The sequence below is a fragment of the Nothobranchius furzeri genome, chromosome 17 (genome assembly GCF_043380555.1).
Source record: "Nothobranchius furzeri strain GRZ-AD chromosome 17, NfurGRZ-RIMD1, whole genome shotgun sequence".
NCBI classification, from domain to species: Eukaryota; Metazoa; Chordata; class Actinopteri; order Cyprinodontiformes; family Nothobranchiidae; genus Nothobranchius; species Nothobranchius furzeri.
In genome coordinates, this window is record NC_091757.1 from 51,559,057 (window position 1) to 51,573,576 (window position 14,520).

Here is a 14,520-nt window from a genome sequence, read left to right on the forward strand (position 1 = left end):
AGGTCATGAAGAAGGAAGTGGACGATCCATGTATCAGATTGTTTTGGTAGGCCGCTATGCCTAAAGCGAGACGCTAACTGGGAAATGCTTCAGCAGCTCACACTTGGACAACAGATTGTGAAAGAACAGAAAAGACTAGAAACACGCCGATTCTTCCTTACGTAAGGAGTGAGTTTACTCTGTCTCTTGGTAGTTTTGGTGTTTACATGGTCAGTAAAAATGCTCAAACGTCGGCAGAGTTCTTATCAGGAAACGGCCGGCAGTAAATGAGTTAATGACATAACCCCAGATTTCCAGCAAAGCAACGTAGGACATGAAGATTCTCAGTTAGAAAATTAGCTGCTAACACACACGCACGCACGCACGGACGGACGGACGCACGCACGCACGGACGGACGGACGGACGGACACACGCACGCACGGACGGACGGACGGACGCACGGACGGACGGACGGACGCACGCACGGACGGACGGACGGACGCACGCACGCACGGACGGACAGACGGACGGACGAAGAAAAAGCAACTGAGATGGTTGCAAACTCCCGCCTAAATTTGTGTCCCAGTCTATCCCTGATGCTCACCCACTACACTCAAAACCATTCTGGTAGCGGTTAGCATTTTAGTTCTCACCGCTCTGGCCTATCCATCGGGTGGTTTTAACATTGGAGTGGGGCCGGTTTGAAGAAGTCATCAATCTGAAAACCCCCTTGGGGGTTTTGGCGGTGGTTTCACTAGGAGCCTGTGATATCACAGTCACATCATTATTATTTTTTAACTGTTTGTTTTTCAAAATTTTACCGAACACAGGAAATAAAACAGAAGTTTACATTTCCATATAACATATTCAGATGTTGGCAGCAACTGCATTCAGAAAAATATATTTTAAAAAAGACATAAAAGGATTAAACTCTTCTTTAGGAAGACTGGATAAATGCCTCAACCTTTTGCAGCCAAACATTTATTTTTGGGTTCTAGGCATTATCAAAAGTGCAGACTAGATAAGAAATCAGTTCTTCTTCACTGCAAAGAATAAATTACCCACTGGGCGTTAGTGTTTACAGTCCAGGGGACGAGAAGTCCAAATTCAACACTAACTGGATGTGGAGGAGTGGGACATGATGATGCAAATCTTCTCCATTCTTGTGTTTGCAAAGGCTTGGTAGGCCTGCAGCAGCTGCAACTCAGAGAGCGAAATGCAAGTGTACAGCTGAAAACTGCTTTGAGGGTGTGTTTGATGAGACAAAACAATATCGCATGGTCAAAACAGTGGATTTAGCATGATTTAGTCCCTTTAATTGAACTAAATTAGGCCAAATCAGCAAAGGTTACCACATGTTTTTGTTTCAGAGTTGAGCGCAGAGAATCTCCGTACCTGCTTCCAGATTGTTAATGCCTACATATACCTGGCTGCCACGGAGTTCCTTCAGGTGAGTAAAACTCACCCAAACGCACCTATTCTGCCATAAATTTAACTAATTATCAAAATATTTCCGTGTGCTTTTCTAAATTTAAACAGAACTATGGGGAATCGTTGTGTCGGTCCTTTTGCGATCTGCTAAAGGACATCACAAATGAAGGACAGGTCCAGGTGCTGAAGGTAAATTAGCTTCTTGTACACACACTCTTTTATGAAGTACAAAAACACACTAAATGATACATCATATCTTTATTCTAAATTCGTAGTTTTACTTTACTTTTGTCGCTTGCTTGCTTGGTTTGTGTTCAGCTGACGATTGAGTGCTCAAAGAAAACAAAACAATTTGCTGAAGACAAACAGTTCTTATTCTGGGCAAACTAGATAACTTTGCAAGACCAACCTTGATATTTGAGAGGTGTTATACAGAGTTAATCAAATATCATATTTGACTACAGCAATCAATTTCTCTCTGGGATTAATAAAGTACTGTATTTTTGAATTGAATTACAATTGTCTGCGCTGTAGTATTAGCTCGCAGGAGACACTGCAACCCCACACTCACTGATGGTAAACAGTAGGACTGCCCCAAACGACTATTTTAACCCTCCTACTGTCTTCGTGGGTGACACTGCAAAGAAAGTTTACCATTGAGCAGGATTGATGGTTTATCCCTTGAAGTCCACATGGCAGGGGTGAGGAGGGAGCACCACCTCACCCCTGCCACGTGGACCTCAAGGGATAAACCATCAATCCTGCTCAATGGTAAACTTTCTTTGCAGTGTCACCCATGAAGACAGTGGGAGGGTTAATAGTCGACTAATCGCCAGATTAGTTGACTATTAGTCGATTAATCGTGGCAGCCCTAGTAAACAGGTGTTATGTCTCTTAGAAGGCATTCAGTCCCACTAGAGACCACTGTGTTCCACACCTTTAAGATAAAAAGAGGGTATGTGTTAATTGTAGTCTAATGAGCTTGAAAGAAAAGCGTCTGGACTTCTTTGAGTTGCTTGAAGACGTTTCACCTCTCATCCGACAGGCTTCTTCAGTTCTGAGGTCAAATGGTGGAGAGTCCCTATGTGTTAATTAGTAATAAAAAACACTGATTTTTTTTGTCCTTTGCCATCATTCGGCCTTACGTAGCAAACATTTAGCATCAGTCTTGCAATGATGCCAAAGTGTAGCCACACATTCACGTGTTCAAGTAATTTAATTATCTGCATGTAAAGCTTTTTGTAGTAGAAATCACCCCCAAACATGTAATTTTCTTGTTTTCAGGAAGTTAGGTAAACATTTGTAGCCACATTTCTGCAGATAAAGCAAGTTTTTCTAACTTTGTCATCTGAATGCACCCAAATTAAAACTTAAATGAGACCAGTCCACCGTCTACTTAGTGTAGGTGAGACCTTGAACATATTTCTTCTTCCTAACGTTAGAGACATAATTTACTCTCTTTACATCATCCTGTTACTGACCTTTGGGTTTGTTTTTTGCTGTCTGTTTCACTTTGCTACACATCACGAGTGTCCCTCAAGGATCGTCCCCTTGTGTCTCTGCAGGTGGTTGAAATAGCTTTAAAGGTTAGCCCCGTGCTGGGGACCCACGTGTTCCAGTCCCTTCTGCCAGCTGTCTTCAGAGGTATAGTGGATGGCGAGGTGAGTTTTACCTCCACGTCTTTCAAGTCCAGGCCCAGGTTGGTTTGGAGAAGCAAATCTTTTGTATGCATATTAGTTGAATTTAACCACATTTGACTTAAGATGTCTTCTAAAATGATGCTTTTGCTGCATTATCTTTTTTTGTACTGTGGTATGCATTAATCCAGGAATTTTTCTATTATCAGTATTGTTAACTTACACCTTCCTTTTAAAGCTTAACGACCACTTTTACACAAAAGGCTTTTTCCTGCTTATGTTTTCTGCAGCGATACCCGGTGGTGATGTCCACCTACCTTGGCATCATGGGCCGTGTGCTGCTCCAGAACGCTGGCTTCTTCTCCTCTTTGCTCACTCAAATGGCTTCTGAGTGCAGCCAGGAGGTGAGGCTTGGTGTCTGCCTTTCATTTCTGTCACCTCAGCACCAGCCGTCTCTCTAAACGTCTCTGAGAGACAAAGTGGCTGTTAAAAAGAAGTCATTCTGATGATGCTGGAAGCAGCGAGCTGGGGAATTACAAATGGGGACATTCTCGAGCCCTCTGCCTCTTCACCCTGGTGTTTTTTATTTAATAGTTTTTTTAACGCTTTTAACGAAAATAAAAGCTGTAGTTTGGAAATTGCAACATTTAAAAGTGTGTACCACACCTATTTTTTATTTTATAAAGACAAGGCAGGAAGTAAAAGGAAATGGCAAGAAATTCTGTCTTCGCTGACCTTTCCAGAATTAATAACCCGAGCACATTTTAAAGTGAGGAGTCAAACATTATTGCCCTTTTTATTGCTGCTGTTTGTATTTCTTGTTTTAAAACACCTAATACTTCCTGCCTCCCTTTCCCTATTGTCTGTGTGTGTTTCTTCACCCATTATTAAGGAACTTTACAGTGTATATTTTGCAGCGTTTGTGTTTTACAGAGAAAAATAAACAGAATGGATCAGTGTAAGCAGAGTCACAAAGTGCTTTTATAAGAGACCAAAACCAGACTAAGCTGTTAACACAAAGAAAGACCCAAATAAACAAATGTGTGAAATAAAAAAAAAAAAGAGAAGCATCCATCCTTTTTCTTCCATGGTCTTGAGTCGGAAAAGGGTAGAAGGCCTTCTCCAGGTCAGGGATGAGGTCCTTCCCCAAGTGGAGGAGTTTAAGCATCTTGGGGTCTTGTTTACGAGTGAGGAAAAGATGGAGCACAAGATCGGCAATCTGATTGGTGAGGCGCCTGCAGTGATGCGGGCGTTGTGCCGATCTGTGAAACGAGCTGAGCCAGAAGGCAAAGCTCTTGATTTACCGGCCGATCCACAATCCAACCCTCACCTGTGGTCACAAGCTTTGGGCAGATGAATACTGAAATTAGTTTTCACCGCAGGGTGTCTGGGTTTTCCCTTATGGGCCATTCCCATCTGTACCGGGTCAGCCCAGGCCGGGTAGCCCCAGTCGGCCCCAGCCTGGCCCGGTTGTTTCCACACATCCTTGCTTAGGTATGCAAGGAATGCAGTCAGAGACACTTTCAGCTTCTGGGTAATCAGCATGATAATGAATTGAGCATGCCTTAAGCCCATGTGGGCTGATTCTACCCACCAATCAGAGGCTTGCTCTAATGGAAGGTGTGAATTTGCTGTCAGCAGTGGGTGTGTTGGCCCTGGTCGGCCTGAAGCAGACCCCCTCGAGAAGAGGGCTGAGAATGAGCCTTGGTTGGCCCGGAAAAATACCAGGCCACCCAGATATGTAAACAACCTACGGTACCCGGCCCGGGCCGACCCGGTACAGGTGGGAATGGGGTTTAGAGATAGGGTGGGAAGCTTGGTAATCCGGGAGGAGCTCGGAGTAGAGCCGCTGCTCCTCCACGTCTAGAGGAGCCAGTTGAGGTGGCTCGGGCATCTGGTTAGGATACCTCCTGAACGTCTCCCTGGTGAGTTTTTCTTGGCTTGTCCAACCGGAATGAGACCTGAAAGAAGACCCAGGACACGCTGGAGGGACAATGTCTCTCGGCCGCCCAGGGAATGCCTTGGGATGCCCTTAGAAGAGCTGGCCCAAGTGGCTGGAGAGAGGGAATTCTGGGCCTCTCGGTTAAAGCTGCTGCCCCCGCGATCCGATTCTGGAAAAAGAGAAGCAGACTAATAATTATGTAGAAAAATTTTATATTTAATTCTCTCAAATCCTCAGATGGACCAGTTGTTGGGCAGTGTGATAGAGATGTGGGTCGACCGCATGGACAACATCACTCAGCCTGAAAGGAGGAAGTTGTCGTCTCTGGCTCTGCTTTCTCTGCTCCCGTCTGACAACAGGTGAGAAATGTGGAACACACAAACTGTTTTGTATTCAGAAATGGATGACGGGCTTTTCTTTTTAGGGCATAGAGACTGCACAAAATCACCAGCTTAACTGGCATCAGTGCCAGTTTTAACACACGCGTACGTTCATCACGCAGCAGCCTACACAGGTCGTTGGGTCTCCAGACATCCTTTATTTGGATTCTATGAGTGAGCCTGTTGTGAGGAAAAGCAAACCTACACACACACTCGCACTCAGATCAGTGCGAGTTTTATATTTTGTCCAGCGCCTCTTGTCTGGATTTTAATACCCCAGGCTTTACTAAGTGAGATGAAAAATGCTAATGTGCAGAGGGCCCATGAGTCTTGAGTGTGCTGGATTATTGTGCTATGAGTCAACACCATCTGGGCAACATCTCTCACCAATAAAGAGCAAAAACAGAACTGTTCACTAACACCTAGAAGTCAAGCCCTTTCATGTCAAAACCTCATGATGAGTGTTAAATATGGTGCTAGAGGAATTTCCACGAAATACTTTTGGCAAAGAATCGCGAAATGACGCTCAGCAGGGCAGTAAGTGTGAAGCTCGGTGTAGAAAGTGTCCCATTTCATTATGTTAGTAGGTTTTGATGGTCTAAGTTGTCTTTTTCCTCATTAAAGGGACTTTTCGGACTTCTGAATTTTCATGCTCGTGATTGCCCCCTCAGGCCAAAAGCGTAACAGCAGCTTCAATAGTAGGCTCATGCACGAGGCGCACATGCTGTACGTGCACACTCCTTAACAAAAATAACAGCTGAGACAGTCCCGTGTGTGTGTGTGTGTGTGTGTCCCAGAGGACAGAAGAACACAGGAAATTAATAGAAATAATGTGCCTCTGTCTCTGCTGCTGCACTTTCTCGTTGGCTGGCCGAACGTGCAGTGTGTGTGTGTGTGTGTGTGTGTGTGTGTGTGTGTGTGTGTGTTTGTGGCCCGGAGGACAGAGGATAGGAGAACACGCAGCTAATTAATTAAATAATTACGTTCTGTACCTTTCTCTTCAGCACAGCCGTCAAAGGTTTATGATGGGTCAGTCCTCCTGCATGCTCAGATCATTCCCTTCCCTTGCTTGAAAAATTGTTCCAAAATGAAAGTTGAACCCACATCTTTTTATCTGTGAATTCAATGCCGTTCGGCGAGTCTCAAATAAAAATTTGGGCATCTTACTGTAAAAAAATATACCATTAATGTAAAAATGAAACTCCAAATAACAAACTTTATCCATACCCAGAATCGAACCCAGGTCTCCTACTTGAGAGTCAAACAGTTTACTATGTGAACTAAAGCGCCGGTGACGTTCTTTGTATCGAACATTTATATCCTTGATGACAGCTGAAACAACGTCAATCTAAAGAACGGTTTGGAGCGAAAATGGCTATTTTGTTGCTAATTTGCAGGAAATATCTAGAAGAAAGTTCTACAGAAAGTAGCTAAGGGTCCTCAGAAATGTAGCTAGCTTTGTCACTAGGCGTTAGGAACAGCGACAAAGTGGCACTGCCTCTCTCTCTGCTGCTAAAGCTACGGATAGCAAATGCTACAGGCTATGCCTGAGCGTGAACGCGCATGAAGCAGCCTGCTCGACCCGAGCTTCTCTTTTTCTGTGATTTTACAGAAAAACAGGAATCACAGTAAAAATGCCAGGGCTCATTCTACAGGACCAGGGCATTGCAGGAGAATGTATGAAGAAGACATTTATTATTTCTATACATGTTTTGACTGTCAAACTTCCATAATGCCCCTTTAAAGAAGGAATGACCTAGCCTAGAAATCTAGACCGTCTGTTGCAAAAGCAAAATGACTTTGCTCTGCATGTCAGTCTAGCCTCACTCCATTGGAACCTCCACAGCCCTGGACAGTCTAATACGGGTCCAATCATGGCGCTCTATCTGTTTAGTGGGCGGGATGTTAGTGCGACTTAGCAAAACTAAGATGGCGGCAGCTCGTTTGAAACAACATTGACATCAACTTTTGACAATTTAGACTTGGCTTTTCTTTCAGTTAACAGCAGATAAAAGGTACTTAAATTCTTTATTTAGAAAGACTGTGTATGTGCTTTTTCTTTGACAGTGTTTAGCGGACGATCTCGCTGTCTGACATCCGTAGCAATGAGTGTGACACGTTTGTTATCCAATAGTATGCAGAGACGGTTTGACGACTGAGAGCCATCAGTGGTGGCCAGACCCTAACTGTATTCACATAAATAGGCTAGAAATATACTGCAAATCAATATAATGTTGATTGATGCTTGTTGATACAGATCTAACTAGTACATTTTCTTAGATTTATTTATGTCAAGAACTCAGCAAACTGAAGTTGTATCTATATGTCTGGAGTAGGGTTGTCAAGGTGTGAAAATTTTACCTCACGGTTATTGTGATCAAAATTTCACGGTTTTCGGTGTTATCACGGTATTTTTTTAAACGTGCTACATTTTCAGACAACTACATAAACTCTGTATATCAGGAAATATTGTCCTCAGTTTGTGTCTAAATTTAGCCTAAAATTAGTTATTTTGTAATTATGGTGTTTATTTGTTTACATTTTTCCCCTTTAGTCTTTAAAATACCAATATTTGCCCATAACTTCTTATTTTTTGTCTGTTTGATGTCATCATTTTAAAAATATTAGATCAGATGATACTCAGTACTCAAGTAGCCTTCTAATCAGATACTTTTTTACCCTTACTTGAGTAATAAACCCTATATCAGGAAAATATTGTCCTCGGTTTATGTCCTTCCAGTGAGCTTTGCAGATGTGGGAAAATCTCATCAGGCAGTAATAATTGTTAAATTCATAATTATTCTCGGAGAGAGACCAACTCTTATCTGCCCCTGGGAGCCCCGTAATGCATAGCGTCATTTCAACATGGGGGTGTCCGCGACACGGTTTACATGCAAGTAGCGGCGTGCGGCTGCTTTATATAGCGACTCGTTGCATTCTCCCTCAACCCAAATCCTCGGATCACGCATTTTAGCAAAACGCTAACTTGCCTTGCGTTGACTGTAGAGTTGTGGGTGATGGTCACACAGATGTGTCATGAGATTTGAAGCGTTGCTGCCTTTCACAGACACTTTTTCTGCACGTGCTGCAAACAGGATAGCCGTCTTCTATCAACTGTCCCTCGGCATTCTTCAAATATCCAAAAGATGCCCGTACTTCCCACTTTGTCTTCTTTGAGGGATGATAAATGTCCTGAGCACTGCCGTCTCCTCCTTTGGCCATTATTTCAGCTTTAGCTTCAAGAAAGTTTTGGTTGTAAACAACAAAGTGCGCATGTGCCGCCGGCAACTTCAGCAGATGATACGGTGGCTGGTAAGGGTCACCGCGCCAACACCGCAGCCACGGTAAACCACCGAGATAATATTTTTTTTTTTAAAAACAAGACGGTTATTATTATTGTCAACTTTTTTTCTTGGGTTTACCGCTACACCGGTTACCGTGACAACCCTAGTCTGGAGCAGTATCATGCATAATTCCAGGCTTTTTGTCATGTGTTATTAATACGGAGCACCTTTGAGCAGTCCTGCAGCTCAGGGCTGGGATTAAGTTCTTTACATGCCATCAAGAAAAACCTCCTTTCATTTTCTCAGTAAAACTTCTCAGAAGTGGTTCAAAAAAAATCCCCTGTGATGTTTAAAGATAAACATTTTGTTTGATGTCCCATCTGATGGTGGGATCATTCTTATTTTCAGCAAGATTTGGTGAATCTGTGCAATCTGCAGATCAGACACGGCAATTATAAGCACAGACAGGCATGAAATTCGTTGTTACATCCTTGTCCTTGGTCTGCAGCAACAATTGATTATGACAGCGTAGACTGGTTGGAAATGCCACATGACAAATGCACAACCTCACAAAAAGCCACAACAAAAATTGAAGAGGTCCATATCTTGTTCACAGCTGCCCTTTTAATCTAGTTTTTTTCTCACTTAGTTTTTCTTTGGTTTTATTGTAAATCGTGAACCCATTTATTCATTTTTATTTATTTTACTTTGTTTTGTCTTTGAACATGTTTAGTAGGAGTGTAATGATGCACCCATAATCCTTCAGTATGTACCTGGGTTTTATGTCACATTCTAGTTCTTTTCCAGTAAAATGAAGAAACAAAGGTGGAATCTTTAGTATAAATGGGTACGGCTTTAAAGGCATTTAAAATAAAACTTTACTTACAGTAAACAAAATATTTTCAGATGAAAATTTGTAAAGCAAAAGAAAAGAAAAGAAAAAACACAAGTTTTAAGTAATTTCTGTTTAGGGATCCCTATCAATTATTTCTTTCTCAGGTTAAATCGTAAAAACAGGCTGAACTAATGGACAGTAGAAATGTTTTCTACTTTTAGGAAATGTACTCTATTTTGCTTTAATGTAGCATTAAAGGTGCAATATATAAAAACAAAGAATGACATCCTGTGGTCAAATCTGGGTACTGCAGTCATTTTTTTTAAACAAAAAGTGACTTTTTCACTCCTGAGTCCTGTTTGATGTAAACTTCCTTCCAACATCATTGAGAAATTATTTAATTGTAAAATTCTTACATATTGTTACTTTAAAGGTGTGGTTAACTGAAAACCCATTTTTAATCACTATTTCTGATTTAAATCAGTCACTCTGAGTTTTCATGCATGCTGAATATGCTACACCTATCTCCTGCATTCGTTTCTGATAGAAAATAGACGGTAAAACTCTAGGATTTGGAAAGCCTGACAGATCTACGTCACACTGTCACTTAACGTTCATTGACTCACCCATCTTGACTCACGACAGGGAAGGCTGTTGTTGTAAAGTCCATGAAAAGCAGTGAACGTACCGACTAATACAATCTAAACGTTAGCATTAGCAACTTCACCGCACGGCAGAAACTCCTCCAGGCTAGTGTTATTTGTGGAGAAAAAACATCCATATTACAAGTCAGTGGTAGAGAGGCGTTGCTGTTATCTAATCCGAGGCGAGATGTCCAAATACCAGTAAATAAGACTCTAAAGCCTGCCGAACTGCAAAGTACGAGCCCCCCGCGCTGAAAGAACAAACCTCTCAGCATACGTCACACGTCACGTGATCAGGAAGTAGAACATCAATGTGTTAGGAGATCGTTTTGGGCCGTTCCTGTAAAAAAAAAAGTGAACCGGAAAAGCGTCTGCCGGTCACAATTCGACAACGGATTATGAAAGAACGGATAATGCTGAAAACACGCGGATTCTTCCTGATGTAAGAGGTGAGCCTCCGCTTTGTTTTGGTTGTTTTGGCGTCGACATCATCCTAGCGCGCAACGTTCTGTGACTCTTAAAAAAACAGTAAAAACGGTGAGAAACGCTGGCAGCGAAGGCCGTTAGTGATCAGGAAACAGCTGGCAGTGGCTGAGTTAACATACGTTTGTCGTAGTCACTGTTGCTAGGTGACAGGACATTCAATTCAATTTAAAAATACTTTATTAATCCCAGAGGGAAATTGATTGCTGTAGCAGCTCATAATAATAATAATAATCAAGTCATCAAAGAGTTGTTGTATATTACAATGGCTGTTGGCAGGAAGGATCTCCAGTAGCGGTCAGTGTTGCAGCGAAACTGAAGAAGCCTCTGACTGAAGACACTCTTCCGTTGTTGGACAGTCTTGTGAAGAGAATGCTCAGGGTTGTCCATCATTGTCTTGATTCTCTGGAGAATCCTTCTTTGCATTATCTCCTCCAGCGGTTCCGAAACTGCCGACACTCGGGCTGAGTCATTGAAAGGGCTTCGAGTTCCTCCATCTTGTTGGCCAGTGATCTCACATTGCCCGTTATGATCGATGGAAGAGATGGTTTGAATTTCCTCTTTCTCCATCTCCGTTTTGCTCCCGCTCTGCACCCACGCTTCTTGTGTTTTAGCTCATTTGGGATTTGTGGCTTCAGTTGAGGTATTATTTCAGCCTTTCCAATGTTTCCAAACAGCTGCTTCCTATTGTAAACCAGCTTGTTGCCATGGTTATGCATCATAACAAATGCTCAAAAAGTGAAAAAAGCTAAAAAAAAAAATAGCAGTAAAAATCCCCCAAGCTTCACAGCACCAGAAACAGAAAAGTAAAGTGTCCAAAAAAATACAGTTTTTCTTGAGAAACTAGAAGAAAAAATGCCCAAGACAAGGCAAAACTTACATATGGTCAACAGAGCTACTCCAACATGCAGCCACCCAGAGCAGCGCAGTTCCGGAAAGACATATGCTATGAAAGACCGTCTCATTTTACAGCCGTTCACTTCCTGTCTACCCAGCCAAAGAAGGACCTAGTGTCTAAAACTGATACCAGCCAACATTGACAGGGTAGGCCAAGTTGTTTAACATGCAAACCCTGAATTTGGACACCACAGCTTGTTTTTCTAGCTAATAGCAATTGCGTGCAACACAGTTACATGTCTGAGGGTGCCAAACTGAGCAATATGAATACACGAACCGCTACAATCCTAATGCATATGTATGCAAAATGTATTGTGTGTAACACACATCATGGTCTGAGTTAAAGTTTGGGCCAACAGATAAAACTGAACCAGTGAGGCCTAATCTATGGTGGTTCCAACTTTGCGGAACTGCGCTGCTCTGGGCGGCTGCATGTTGGAGTAGCTCTGTTGACCATATGTAAGTTTAGCCTTTTCTTGGACATTTTTCTTCTAGTTTCTCAAGAAAAAATGTATTTTTTGGACACTTTACTTTTCTGTTTCGGGTGCTGTGAAGCTTGGAGGATTTTTACAGCTATTTTTAGCTTTTTTTTCACTTTTTGAGCATTTGTTATGGTGTGTAACCATGGCAACAAGCTGGTTTACAATCGGGAGCAGCTAATTAACATTGGAAAGGCAGAAATAATACCTCAACTGAAGCCACGGATCCCAAATGAGCTAAAATGCAAGAAGCGTGGGTGCAGAGCGGGAGCAAAACGGAGACAGAGAAAGAGGAAATTCAAACCATCTCTTCCATCGATCATAATGGGCAATGTGAGATCACTGGCCAACAAGATGGAGGAACTCCAAGCCCTTTCAAGGACTCAGCCAGAGTTTCGGCAGTTTCGGAACCGCTGGAGGAGATAATGCAAAGAAGGATTCTCCAGAGAATCAAGAAAATGATGGACAACCCTGAGCATTCTCTTCACAAGACTGTCCGACAACGGAAGAGTGTCTTCAGTCAGAGGCTTCTTCAGTTTGGCTGCAACACTGACCGCTACTGGAGATCCTTCCTGCCAACAGCCATTGTAATATACAACAACTCTTTGATGACTTGATTATTATTATTATTATTCTGAGCTACTACAGCAATCAATTTCCCTCTGGGATTAATAAAGTATTTTTGAATTGAATTGAATTTTAGGATGCAGCTGTTTTACATGAATGTAAAGAGGAACACGGTGCACGGATGTTTAGCAGTATTTTGCCTCAAGTCATTAATTGAAAAATATTTCCACACTTAAGAAATCTGGGGTTGGTCCATGTTGGCTGACAGGGTTTCATGCTGAGTTTCTCCAGACTTTATGCTCAGTGAACTTAGCATCGCCTCACCTGGGTTCTGCCTAGTCAAGTACATAAACTGACAGCCTTTGATGCTCTCAAACCCACACTTCTGTTCTTTTTATACTCTTTTTGCCTCCTTGGTTTTCTATTCCCTTAGATGTGGGGGTCCCACCTCTTTTTTTTTTTCCACAATGCTTTTCAAAGAATGACTCAAATAATTCATCAATGATTGCTGCTTGTCTCCAAGTTTGGGTGGTGGGTGTTGCAAGCCAGCATATTTTCAAAGTGTGGGCCGACTCTTTACAGGAATAATCGCTGTAGTAAACAAGAATTCTAGCTGTTAAGACAATAAGTCCCATCACTTTTTATTTATCATCCTGGGCTGTGTGTGCCTCAGACAATAAAAGACTTTGCAGCTGTAGTTGTGCTTTATGAGCACTATGGGAACACGGTTTTGTTTTATCATAAATGTTTGAGAATGTTTTCAAAACTCACATTTTGATTTAGACTTTCAATTATCCACTGCTTTGCTATCCTACTGAGCACAGAATGTTGATTCCTACAGCTGTGATGTGAATTTTCAGTAGATGACGATGTGTTTGTCTTTTATTTTTCCCCCCAGGCAGACTCCATCGCTTCAGCGTGCCTAGAAAATGGAATTCAGTCGCTACTCTGATTTGATTTACTTAGATTTTTTTTTTCCCACCCTAAATGGGTGAAGTAATTGATTGGACAAATGCCCATCTATCTCACAGCTGCACATGCATGCACACACACTTGTACAAAAACAAGCAGTCAGCTGTTAAAGGAATGAGATCTCATGAGTAATGAAGCTTTAATCTGTGTGTTATCAGTGTGATCCAGGACAAGTTCTGTGGCATCATCAGCATTTCTCTTGAAGCTCTGCATGATGTGATGACAGAGGATCCAGAAACGGGCACGTACAAGGAGTAAGTTTTAATGTCTAATTCGTTACAGGGAGAGATTAAAAGTTGTTGGTCACAAATTTTAAGCCTTCTCATCTAAAGTTAGAAGCTTTATTGGATTTGATTTAATTACAATGTTTCTACATTTAGTGATGCTCTTTGGTTGGTTGCTTAATATTTTTATATAAAAAACACAAAGCTAAATGTCATTTATTGGTCAGGAAAAAAACCTTAAAGAGCAAGTCACCCCCTACCAGATTCTTACTCAACTCCCACTTCCTGTTTGAAAAATGCAACAAATGCTGTTGCCTAGCAGACCGAGAGGGTGGAGCCGCTAACAAACACACACACGACATTGTGACATCATAATGTACCATCTAACATCATAGTGTAGTGTAGTGTAGTGTTGATTTACATGTGGTTCTCTCTGCATGAGGATGAATCAGTATGAACAGCGGCCGTTGCTGTGTAATAAAGCCACCAGAGGCTTCAGTCTTTTTGTGTTCCTGTGTTTGCACACACTGCTTGTTTTGAGACTGTGTCCTACTGTGCAGGTCTATGGGTGGTTAGTCATATTGAGTTGAATATTATTGTGTTTGCAGCTGCATGCTGATGAGCCATTTTGAAGAACCCAAGCTAAGTGAAGAAGAGGAGCCCCCAACTGAGCAGGATAAGAGGAAGAAACTTGTGAGTCAAACATGGAAATATAGAAACACACACATACACACACACACACACACACACACACACACACACAGA

At 42.1% G+C, this 14,520-nt stretch overlaps 1 protein-coding gene across 1 annotated transcript in view; it reads left to right on the plus strand.

Annotated features, from left to right (window-relative positions):
- ipo11 (importin 11) overlaps positions 1-14,520 on the plus strand; it is a 215,357-nt gene that overhangs the window by 158,512 nt on the left and 42,325 nt on the right. The window contains exons 23-29 of the mRNA XM_015972857.3: positions 1,351-1,430; positions 1,520-1,600; positions 2,977-3,072; positions 3,339-3,452; positions 5,228-5,349; positions 13,690-13,785; positions 14,364-14,448. Of these exons, the coding sequence (XP_015828343.3) occupies positions 1,351-1,430; positions 1,520-1,600; positions 2,977-3,072; positions 3,339-3,452; positions 5,228-5,349; positions 13,690-13,785; positions 14,364-14,448 (674 nt within the window). The remainder of the gene's footprint in view (positions 1-1,350; positions 1,431-1,519; positions 1,601-2,976; positions 3,073-3,338; positions 3,453-5,227; positions 5,350-13,689; positions 13,786-14,363; positions 14,449-14,520) is intronic.